Consider the following 12,983-nt stretch of genomic DNA (forward strand, 5'->3'; position numbering starts at 1 on the left):
ACTGTGAGGGTCTTCCCCCACCAGAGTCAGCTTTCCAGACCCGTAATTATGAGCATGGAGGATTTAGCTGCATTACATTACCATCCAGTCCCTCAGCTACCACAATTTTATTGGAAGCTCTCACAAATATCTTAACATTCCACAGTTCAAACACATTTTCTTGTTTATCTTGATGACAAAACATTTTTAAAAATGTTCATACATATTTTTACCATATAATAATGCATACCTATAAAAATAACAAGGAAATCTCTTCCTTGTTCTTAGAAATGAAATTACCCTCTTATAGATACAAAATGTAGCATCAGAGAACTAATATTTGAAAATAAGTATACTAGAAGGAAGCTCTCAAGTGTGAGCATAATTTTATTATATACAAAAATATACCTAAAAAATAACTATCGATCAGAAGGGGGGTTGGTCAACATGTAAGCTGAGAAAAAGAACAGACAAACTATGACAGCTCCATTGTCTCTAGCAAAGGAGTGGGCACTGTGAAATGACTGTGACTCCCTGGTAACAACCTAGAAGAGAAGGGGTGCCATCCTACCGACCCTGTTGACAAAGGCATGAACATCAACCTCTGAAACTTCTTTCTCTGATTCTGTGCTTTTGAATTAACTCATAGACTATAGTTTGGATTCTCATGTTGCTCTGCGTATCAAGAATGTGTTTGTTGGTTAACACAAGTATCTGGTGTATCCTATTGAATATTCAAAAATTACTAATCTGGCTTTTACACATTAGTTCATTGCATTCCTGCCCCTCGCCATCCCCCCAATAATAGTAGGTTGCCCAGACTCAAAATCCTGTGTGTATAGCAAAAATATCTGAGTTTACAAAGCTAAGAACTGACTGTCATCGAGTCAATGCTGACTCACAGAGACCCTATATGACAAGGCAGAACTGCCCCTGTGAGTTTCTGAGACTATAATTCTTCTCGGGAGTAGAAAGCTCCATCTTTCTCCCAAGGAGAGTCTGGTATTTTTGAATTGCTGACCTTGCAGTTAGCTGCCCAACATATAATCCTTATACCACTAATAAAGGACTAGACCACCCAAACCTAGAGACACTATGGAGTCATATAAGTTCTGTACCGGTGATAGCTCTCTGTCTCAATTCTACATGCTCTTAGACTATAATAGTATAAGACTCATTTTGAAAAATTAACTAATAATCTATACTTCTAAAACTGAAGAGACAATCAGATCCTATGAGGTTCTAGATACCAAGAACACCTATACCAGAGATAGAAAATTTTTATACTTGTGATATCACTCTCACTTCTGTATTCATGGCAATAAACAGTCATGTAACTCCTTTCTAATGAGCTAGGGTATAGGATTAGAACTCCCTCAGTGCTCAGGGCATTGCTATTACTAAGTGACATGGCAACTTCATCAAACACTATTTGTAATGTTTTGAGACTTTATTTCTAACCTTTTTCCTATTTCATTCCATTCTGTATCCTTATATGTATGTCCTTTGAAGTTTATAGGAAACAGAATGAAAAGCTGTTTGATCATGTGTTATCTTCATGCTCACCAACATGTATGAGTCCATTGCTTTTGCTCCTGTGTCAATCCATCTCATTGAGGGATTTCCATGTTTCTTCTGACCTACTTCACCAGCCAGGACGTCTTTTTCTAGTGATTGGTCTTTCCTGATGAGAGGTCCAGTGTGAGTGAGCCATCTTGCTTCCAAGAAACAGTTCTTCTAAAATTGATTGGCTTATTCTTCTGGCAGTTCATAGGATAGTTAATATCCTCTACCAACATCAAATTTTGAATGCATCAATTCTTTCTCTTTTTTCAATGCCCCAATTTTGAACAAATGAGACTCTTGAAAAGACCACAGGTAAATCTTAGTTTTTGCCAAGATACGTCTTAACTCTTTAAGACTTTAGAGGTCTGAGGCAGATTCACCAATGCATTCTCATTTGATTTCTTGACTGCTGCATCCATGGATTTTTTTCTTGTCAATCCAAGTAGAATGAAATCATAGATGACTTCCATTTTTTCTTCATATATCATGATGTTATTTATTGGTTTGATAGTGAAAATTCTTGTTCTTTCTAGGTTAAGACTAAATTTCCTACTCTCTAAGCATGAACAAGATAGGAATTTATATATACAAAATGGCCCAAATAGATAAATTAAAACAGAAAGATTAGTAGCTACTGGGAAGGGAGGCAGGTGAGTGGGGGAAAACAGTATTAACTGGTAATAGGTTTTATTTTTGTGGTAATGAAAATATTTTGGTATTAATGATGATTGTACAGCATAGAATATTAAACATTCAAGTGAATACTTCAATATGGTGAATTCTACGTTATGTGAAGTATTTATCAATAAAAGATGCTATTAAAAAAGGTTGTAGAAATAGCTTAATAACTGTCACATATACACACACACAATATTTATGGATGACTTAAAAGACATAACTGCAAGTTAATGTATTTTAAAATAACGTATTCTAAGAAAGGGCAGATTATTTATAGAATTAACATAATATTAACATTTTACTGATCATGTATAATTTTAACAATCTGTCTCAGGGCTTTCCTTATCACTTGAATAAATAAGACTTACTCTTGACATTGCACTATGTACTTAGTGATAGATTAGTTATATCATCAGCTCATTAGAAGTTGAAAATTCATCAGCAGTAGGAAAGAAGGGAAAGATTGGACAGTATAGCTATAAATGGCATTCATTGTTTAGAAAACAATTCATCCAGGAAATGAGTTAGAGGAAGAAAAACAAAGTTGACTAGGGGCAAGATGAATTTAAAAAATACATATTGAAAAACATAATATTAAGTAAGGTTACAGCTGAATCTGTAGTCTTTTCTGCTTTTTTGAAAATCAATGTTTTGGGAAAATAGTCCAAATTTACTAAAATGAGAATGTAGAATTTCTCTGAATAAGAGTCAATGACAGATTTCCTTGAGAAACTACTTTGACATACAACCATGACAAAAAATTATTTTAGGCTGGGCCTCAAAAGTCACTTCTCCTTAAATATTTTTGTTTTATCATTTTCTATTTGGGGGACCTAAATTGGAATGGCTGAACACCTAAACCTTAAAAACCAAAAAAAAAAAACCAAAAAAAAAAAAAAACACCTTAAAAACCTGAGAAGCCCATGTAGTTACTAAGTGTAAAGGACCCGTGCTCAAAAACGCTGGAGGGTGTATACTTTCTCTCGGTGCTGACAGACATACTGAGACACTGAAGGTTGTTTCACACATCAAAGGAGTCACCACTACTTATTTATGATAGCTTTATGTTGAAGGCTACGGGAAGAATTTGGCAATGGAAGATGAGTCATACAGTTTTCACTTGATGAAAGGTCATAAGTTTATTACTGATGGAAGAACACATTTTGGAAGATTTCTGCTATTGAAGTTGGCTCTACATATTTGGAGAAAAAAAGGATGAGAAATAGCAGAAAAGTAATGAACACAAACAGCGTTCTTCTGAGACTCACATGTTAGCTGATGTGCAATCTTTAGAATTGTGCGTGTGCCTAAGGGGGACTAAGCTGGAGTGTTTATAGGTTCCTTCTGGGAACACCAGATGATTGAAGAATTTCAAATGCTCTTTACTCATGGAAAACTTGTAAAGACTGTGGCTTTCATGTAAGAAAAAAAGAATAGTCAAGAGGAAACACCCAGTGATTCTGATTTTAGTTTTTATTAAGGCATTTTAAAAGTTTAAGCAAACATGAGTTGTCTCTTTAATTTGTTAATTGGAGAGCATAGGGTGTGTTTGATTGTGTAATGCTCATGCATCTTGAATTGACTGTATGCTAGTACTTGCATTTACATTCAACAATCTAGGTGTGTGGCTATTACTCAGCATCTACACCACCCATGAGAAAATTCATTGTGATCACACATTAGCTATTTCAAAGAAAACAATTATAATAACCTTAGTAAGAACTGAGCCAGTTTTTCAGCTTCTATTTAGTTATCAGTTCTGCAATATGATCATGGGTTTGGAAATTGATTTTTGTGATATAATTCTAAGTACTAATATAAGGCTAGAACTTTTTTAGCTTTTATCAAAATCTAAGCATGTCCATGGAAACATGTTGTACATCTGAGTCATTAAATATATGGATAAAAGGGGGAAATGCTGTCATATGGAGTTACATAGCAATAGGAAACAAGTCAACTCTTTCATTCTTGTAAAGGTCTTTACAATATCTGAAGTAGATCATTATAGTTCTCAAAGTATTTCTTTTCAAAGGCAACCACTGTCCATTTGATATGGCTTCTGAATATTGTAAGGTCTTATTGTACTGTTAACACTGAATTCTCAAGGCCTCTTATACTGTGCAGCATCTGAAAGTAAATATAGTGCTCAAAATACGAGCTAGCTTATATAGAGCAATAGCTCCTAACTTTCATGCATCAAGGGAGCTCTTTTATTATTCCCACATAACCCATATTTTGAAAGATTTTCCTACTAAACTGCATTTTCCCCTAAAATTTGTTAATTTAGTTGTTGCTGAAAATATACAGGACAAAACTTACATTAATTCATTTCTATGTATCCACTTGAGCGACAATGATTACATTCAAGTTGTGCAACCATTCTTACAGTGCTTTTTAAAAGTCATTCTATCCACATTAACACAACCACCAACAACTCCCCCCCCCCCAGCGTCAGCCCCCCGCCTCCAAGATTCCTATCTAATCTTTTGAGTTGCTATGGTCAATTTGATATCATATATATAGTTCTTAAAAGAGTATACTGGTTAGGGCAGATTTTTTTTCCCCTTAAAGTTACTGCCAATGACTCAATTCCAACTCACAGCCATCATATGGATAAAGCAGAACTGAGACTTTAAATTTTTACAGGAATAAACAGCCTCATTTTTCTCCTGTGGAGCACTGGTGGATTCAAACAACTAACCTTGCAACTAGCAGCTGAATGTATAGCCCACAATGCCACCACAAGTCCTCTTTTCTTTCTCTGAGTAGTTAACTAAATGAAAGGAGCCCTGGTGGCACTGTCAGGTGATGATTGGACTGCTAACTGCAAGGTTCAAACCCACTAGCTGCTCCTTGGAAGAAAATTGAGTTTATTTGCTCCCAGAAACATGTACAGTCTCAGAAATCCTATAAAGGGTTGCTATGAGTCAGAATAGTCTCAGTGGCAATGGGGTAAGGCAAACTATTATTCAGTTTTAAAATGGCTCAGGGACTATTTTTAGTTTAAGGTTTAAAGATTATCTCCGTGCTATAATTTCAGGGGTTAATCTACTTCCTGTGGCTCTAAAATATCTAGAATCTAGAATTTTACATTCTGGTCTACACTCACCCCCCTTTTGATCAAGATTCTGCAAATGGAATCTTTGATCAGAATGTTCAGTAATGGTAGTTGGTACCATCCAGGTCTTCATGGAAAAGGAGCTAGTTAGTTGTTCATGAGACCAATTAGCCAAATAGTCTTACATCCTCTTCCTGTTCTTGCCTATCCTTCTTCCTTGGCTGGTCTAGAAGAGAGACCAATTACTATGCCTTGGGTAACTGCTTCCAAGTTTTAAGATCCCCCAGGCACTACACAATAAACTAGGAGGCAGAAGATAAATATGCGAAATATGTTATTAAGCCAATTAACTCGGATGCCCCATGAACCATGACCTTATATCTCCAAACCATGGAATCAAATCCTATGAGATGTTTGGTTGTATAAAAGCAACCTCAGCAGCTACTTTTTTTGTTGTTGACATTGTTGAAAATGTACCACTTAACTCTTGTCAATTCAACTTTTTATAAGCATATAATTTACTGATGGTAATGAAAATAAATGGCTATGCAACCTTAAAAAAGTGAATTTTCCATCAGTTTACCCCCTTTTCTCCTCTCTTGTCCATAGTAACCATTAATGTTTGTCTCTATATATTGATTGATTCTTGTCTTATATAAAATTATGTGATGCCATACAATAGCTGTCCTTTTGTGACTAGCATATTTTACTCAGCATCACATCTTCAAGTTCTATCCATATTGTTGCATGCTAAACTGTACTCTGAAGGAATAGGTTTTAAATTTTCCCAAGCTATAAATAATGTTAATATACCAAATGTCACAAATTTTCATGGTAAACAAAGACTCATACAGCCACACCTTACATATTTGTAGGCTTTGTGCAGGATTCCATTACTTAGAATCAGTTAACATGTAAATGATTACTCTTCAGTTTGGTGAAAATTTAAACACTTTACATATGTACACATACTTATTCAATATAAAAATTATTTTTGCAAAGGGACATTCCTAAAAGTTCACTGCCATTAAATCTACTCGGACTCATACTGATCTCTCTAACAAAATACAACTGCCCTTCCAGTGTCCACGGCTGCAAATCTTCATGGGAGCCGAATGCTGGTGGGTTCTACTTTCCTGAATATTTTGATATTTAAAGAACTGGGTTTTTTTTAAATTATCATTTTATAGAACTATTTAATAGTTTATAGAAATATAGAAATATTTTAACCACTCTTGTTTCTATCCATTAACTCTATCTTCTGTGTCTTTTCTGCATCCCTATCTAATTACTGAGTTTCTCCTCAGGAATATGGAGAGAGTTGGGAGATAGAAAAAACATCTGTGTTGGCCAATAGTCGAAGAAATTTAAAAACAACAACAAAAGAAGACTCACAACAAACAGTAAACAAATAAACAAAAATACATTGGTGAGAAGGGAGGGGGGTTGGAGCGGAGACCCAAAGCCCATCTATGGACAATGGTATACCCCTCCACAGAGAGGTCGCAGGAAAGGGTTGAGTCAATTAGGGTGCAGTAGAGTACCAAATGCCTCTCATTCCTTGAGGCCTCCTGAATCCCCGCTATCATGACCACAGTGCCGCCTCCCAATCTAGACTAGACGGGAGCATGTACATAGGTAAAGGCAAGAGATAAAACTCACAACGCATGGAACCCAGGAACAGGAATGGGACTAGAGATAACAAAGGGGTAGGGGAGATGAGGGGAGTGGTGGGGAGAGAGAGGGGGCACCGATCACAATGAATGGCACATAACCATACACCCTCCCACCCAGGGGGATGAACAACAGAAACCAGAGGGGAAAGGAGACAGCAGTCGGTGTGACATTTGAAAATAATTAACAATCTACCATCTATTAAGGGGCCACAAAGGGTGGAGGGTGTGGGGAGGAGGGAGGGAAAAAAAGAGGAGCTGATCTCAAGGGCTCAATGGAAAGTAAATGTCTAGAAAAGAATGATGGGATATATGTACGAATATGTCGGATACAATTGATGTATGAACTGTAACAAGAGTTTTCAGTCCCCAATAAAATGATTATAAAAAAATTAATACCTTAAAAAAAGATAATTAAAAAAGATCTCTTTAATCTAAAAACTGACCTATGATGATAGCAAAAAAAGTACTTACTCATCCAACTCTTCTTCTTCAGTTTTAGAGCTATCAGCATAGAGGTACTTGCTCATGTCCACAGGCCTTATATTTTTCCTTTTTGTAGACAGAGGAGGAGAATCCTTTATGCTTACAAAGGTTTCTGGCTCATCAAATGGGTTCAAACATTGTGGGGTCTGTGTTTCTTTAAAGGGATTATAGCTGTTATTATAAAAAGATTCTTCTGTTTTTTTAGATGAAACGGTTTCAATGATTGGCTCTGCAAAACAAAGGCAAAAATTAATTAAATACTATCAATATTATGTGGCATTAACATTTTTTAATGGCTTAAAAATATACGATCTTGAATTAGCAACTCCTAGGGTTGACTCAATGGCAGTTGACTTCTGGTTTTTGGTATTGGACTGAAAGGAACCCGGGTGGCACTGTTGGGTAAGCACTGGGAAGCTAATCATGAGGTGTTGGTTGTAGCTAAGTGCTGAGTTGGTTCCAACCTATGCACAACAGAGTGAAACACTGACCCATCCTGAGCAATCCTCTCAGTTATGGTGTTTGAGCCCATTTTTGCACCCACTGTGTCAATTCATCTGGCTGAGGGACTCTCCTCTTTTCCCCTGCTCTTGTTCTTTACCAAGCATGATAACCTTCTCCAAGAACTGGTCTGTCCTGACAACATGTCCAAACTGTAAGACGAAGTATTGCCATTCTTGCCTCTAAGGAGCACTCTGGTCATACTTCGTCCAAGACAGACTCATTTGTCCTTGTGGCAGTCTGTGGTACTTTCAGTATTCCTTGCCAGTTCCATAATTCAAACACACCAATTCTTTTTCTGTCTTCCTTATTCGGTGTCCAACTTTCATGTGAATATGAGGTGATCAAAAATACCATGGCTTAGGTCAGGTGCACCCCAGTGTTCAAAGTAACAATGCTTGCTTTCAACACTGCAAAGGTCTAGAGCAGCAGATTTACTCAATGCAATGTAACATTTGATCTCTTGACTGCTGCTTCCATGAGCATTGCTTGTGGATCCCAGCAAAATGAAATCCTTGACTACTTCAAACTCTTCTCCATTTATCATGATACCTATTGGTCCAGTTGTGAGGATTTGGGTCTTTCTTACACTGAGTTGTAATCCTAATGAAGGCTGCAATCCTTGATATTCATTAACAAGTGTTTCAAGTGCTCCTCACTTTCAACAAGCAAGGTTATGTCATCTGCATACCAAAGCTTGTTAATAAGCCTTCCTCCAATCCTGATCGAATTCGTCTTCATATAAGCCAGTTTCTCTGATTATATGCTCAGCATAAAGACTGAACAAGTATGGTGAGAGAATGAAAGGCTGACACAGCTTTTCTGATTTTAAACCATGCAGAATTTCCTTTTTGTTTTCCCATAAATGCCTCGTGATCCATGTAGAAGTTCCTTATGAGCACAACAAAGTTCTGGAATTCCCATTCTTCTCAAGGTTATCCTTAGTTCATTATAATCCACATAGTCAACTGCCTTGGCATAATCAATAAAACACAAGTAAACATTTTTCTGGTGGTATTTTCTGCTTTCAACCAAGATCTACTTGATATTAGCAATGATATTCTTTGTTCCACATCTTCTGAATCTGACCTGAACCTCTGGCAGCTCCCTGTCAATTTACTGCTGCAACCGATTTTGGATGATCTTCAGCAACATTTTACTTGCTGTGATATTGTTCTACAGTTTAAGCATTCAGTTGGATCACCTTTGTTTGGAATGGGTACAAATATGGATCTCTTCTGGCTGGCCAAGTAGCTGCCTTCCAAATTTCCTGACAGACCAGTGAGTACGTCCAGTGCATCACGAACTTGTTGAAATATTTCAATTGATATTCCATCAACTCCTGTAGCCTTGCTTTTGGTGAAAGCTTCACTGCAGTTTCTACTTCCTCCTCAGCCCCATTGGTTCTCCTGAAGCGGTGGACTGTTTTTGGTACAGTGATTCTGTGTATTCTTTACATCTGCATTTGATGCTTCCTACATTATTCAATATCTTGCCCACAAAATCTTTCATGATTGTAACTCAAAGCTTAAAATTTTTTTTTTCTTTAGTTCTTTCAGTTTAGGAGATGTTAAGCATGTCCTTCCTTTTGGGGTTTCTAACTCTAGGGCTGTGAACAATTCATTAAATTATTTGAGTTTGTCTTCTTGAGGTGCCCTCTGAACTTTTCTGTTGAGCACGCTGACTTCATAATTTCTTCTATTTGTCTTAGCTATTTTACAATTAAGGGCACGTTTCAGAGTCTCTTCTGACATCCACTTTGACCTTTTCTTCCTTTGCTACCTTTTTAATGACCTTTTGCTTTCTTCCTGAATGTTTGTAATGTCATTCCATAGCTCATCAGGTTTCTTTTCATTAGTGTTCGATCTAGTAAATCTACTCTTGAGATGTTCTCAACATTCAGGTGGGGTATACTCTAGGTCATGTTTTGGCTCGTATGAATTCGTTATAGTTTTCTTCGGCTTCAACCAGATTTTACATATGAGCAATCCAAGGTTTGTTCCAGAATAGGCCCCTGGCCTGGTTTTAGTTGCTAATACTGAGCTTCACCACCAGCTCTTTCCACAGATTGTAGTCAATTTGATTTCTGTTTATTCCATCTGGCTTTATTCCATCATGTATAGGTGGACATTTGTATTGTAAAAAGGTATTTGCTATGAACAAGACCTCGGTCTTGCAAAATTCTTTCATATGATCTCCAGCTTCATTTCTATCCCCAAGGCTGCATTTTCCAACTACGGTTACTTCTTGTTTCCAACTTTTGGAGTCTAATTACTAATAATTATCAGTGCGGTCTTGCTTGCACGTTTGATCAATTTCTGACAGAAGAATTTGGTAGAATTTTTCAATTTCCTTATCAATAGCTTTTGTGGTTGGTGAATAAATTTGAGTAATAGTTGCATTGCTTGAATTTTCTAAAAGGCAGATAGATACAATATCACAAACTGCATTGTACTTCAAAAGAGATCTTAAAATATCCTTTTTGACCATGAATGCAATGTCGTTCCTCTTACTTATGTCATCCATCCCCAACAGTACACTGAAAGGGAACTGCCAAAGATTCAGGCTTGATTCAGAAGAGGATGTGGAATAAAGGATATCATTGTTGAGGTCAACATAAAACTGCCCACAATTTTATTAATCTGGCCTATAAAATTATTTTCCTAAACCGGGGAAAAAGTTTCAGATCGCAGATAATCATAGTAGAGTTAAAATCTAATTTTAATTGTGCTACACAACTCTACAAAATATTCTTGAAGGCAATTAATTAGTGCATTAAAAAGAAAACACAATGTTCTATGAGTGCCATTTCACAAGCAACTTAATCTAATTATAAAAAGCTTATGATTGAGATACTATTTTAAAATTTAAAATTAAATTACATTTACTTGTACTTTAGGTAATAACTCAGGAAACTTGTTTTGCCTTTATATTGGGAGAAAATAATGACAAAATCAAAAGCCTATCAACAGGTGAATAGAGAAAGTAAATGTGAAACATACAATATAGCATGGATGGACCCTGAGAACATTATTCTGGAAGAAATGGCCTATCCCCAAAGGAAAAATGTTATATGATCTGACGTGTATGCAATAACTAGATTAAACATATATACAGGGACCAAGAAGTTTTATTAGTGGTCACCAGGAGCTGGTGGGAGGAAGCAAAAAAGAGTCTTACTTAGACATCACTGAGCTTTTCTTAAAAATGCTGGAAACAGACTGATGGTTACATAAAATATGAAGGTAATTAATATGTCATAAGTATATGTATATTACACTGAAATCTCATATATTACGGGGAAGCAATGATAAAATATAAAAAATAAAATAAAATCTTAATAATATTGGAATATATTTAAATATAGTTTAACGAAGCCCTGGCAGTGCAGTCAGTGGTTACAAGTTGGGATGTGAGTTGCATGGTTGGCAGTTCAAAACCACCAGCAGCTCTACATGAGAAGGCCTTTTACTCCCATAAGAAGTTACAGTCCCGGAAACCCACAGGGGAGCCCTATGAGTGAGCAATGACTTGTAACACTATGACTCGATGGCAGAGAGTATTTGAGATAGTTTACATTACTGAAGAGACTCTAGTTACATATTAAGGATAATATTCATATTTAACCTCAAGAGATTCTTTCTAAAAACTGAAGTCAAACTCTTCTTTTTCCTCCATATGAGAAGAATGTGTGAAAGTTTTGGCTAGTCAATTTGCATTAACGGTCCCAAATACTCAATCCCAATATGCTCAAGTACAAAATACTTAATCATCAAAAGTAAGTAAATAAATAAAAACTGGTCGATGGAAATAAGATTTTTATTTTTACTTTCATGAAGGGGACTGCCAAAATGAAAGCAAATTCGTGGGTTACAAAATCAAAAGAGTATACAAATGATAGAGCAAAAATTTGAAAGAAATAGAATAAACAACAAAGGAAGGTTTAAGATAAGTTACTTCCTATAAAAGCTAACAAATACATTTAATAAATTTCTAAAAGTTTCTGAAGCACAGAATGTCATGAACATGAGAAAATAATTGAAACTCTAAAATCAAAACAACTGCAGCACATATCCCCCTCAAATGCCTTTGTTACTTGAAGTAAAAATGGATAGGTTATTTCTAGAAAAATAAGTCTTATACCCACAGAAAATTGGATTCTAATATGCATATGTAAAGAAAATAGTAGTTCTTATATATATATTTAGGCCCATAAGTATCATTAAAATTCTTTATTCTTAATAGAAATACAGTATATAATCTGAACAATCATGAGTCATATGCTACTCCATTTGATACTTCAATAAATATTATATATAAATTTTCATTTTGAAATAAAACGCTTAGATACTGATATCTCAAAATATTTGGCTAGTAGTTTTGTATCTCAGAATAGAGCATTATATATAGTAAACAGTTGAGGAAATGTCATATGGTCAAATTAAGATACCTGGTGAGAGCCTGTGTGATCACGAGGTTTTGAAGGGACCAGGTATCAGGCATCAAAGAACAAAAAAATCATGTCATTGTGAATGAGTGGGAGTGCAGATTGGGGACGCAAAGCCCATCTGTAGGCAACTGGACATCCCCTTTCAGAAGGGTCACGGGGAGGAGTCGAGCCAGTCAGGGTGAAGTATAGCCACGATGAAACACATAACTTTCCTCTAGTTCTTAAATGCTTCCCCCCACTATCATGATGCCAAGTATATTTTACAAATCTGTCTAGACCACAGGCTGTACACTGGTACAGATAGGAACTGGAAACACAGGGAATCCAGGATGGATGATCCCTTCAGGACCAGGGTGAGAGTGGCAATACTGGGAAGGTGAAGGGAAGGTGGGGTAGAACGGGGGAACCAATTACAAGATCTACATATAACCTTCTCCCTGGGGACGGAAAACAGAAAAGTGGGTGAAGGGAGATGTCGGACAGTGTAAGATATGACAAAATAATAATAATTTATAAATTATCAAGGGTTCATGAGCGAGGGGGGAGCAGGGAGGTAGGGGAAAAATGAGGAGCTGATACCAAGGGCTCAAGT

General features: G+C 36.3%; 1 protein-coding gene across 5 annotated transcripts in view; it reads right to left on the reverse strand.

Moving 5' to 3' along the window:
- Positions 1–12,983, reverse strand: part of EHBP1 (EH domain binding protein 1) — a 421,355-nt gene that overhangs the window by 168,792 nt on the left and 239,580 nt on the right. For all 5 annotated transcript variants that reach the window (XM_045294210.1, XM_004710194.2, XM_030886656.2 and 2 more), the window contains one exon: positions 7,429–7,669. In XM_045294210.1, the coding sequence (XP_045150145.1) occupies positions 7,429–7,669 (241 nt within the window). The remainder of the gene's footprint in view (positions 1–7,428; positions 7,670–12,983) is intronic.

The sequence above is a fragment of the Echinops telfairi genome, unplaced genomic scaffold, assembly GCF_000313985.2.
Source record: "Echinops telfairi isolate 266 unplaced genomic scaffold, ASM31398v2 ScPeMD7_2573;HRSCAF=3158, whole genome shotgun sequence".
Classification (NCBI taxonomy): Eukaryota; Metazoa; Chordata; class Mammalia; order Afrosoricida; family Tenrecidae; genus Echinops; species Echinops telfairi.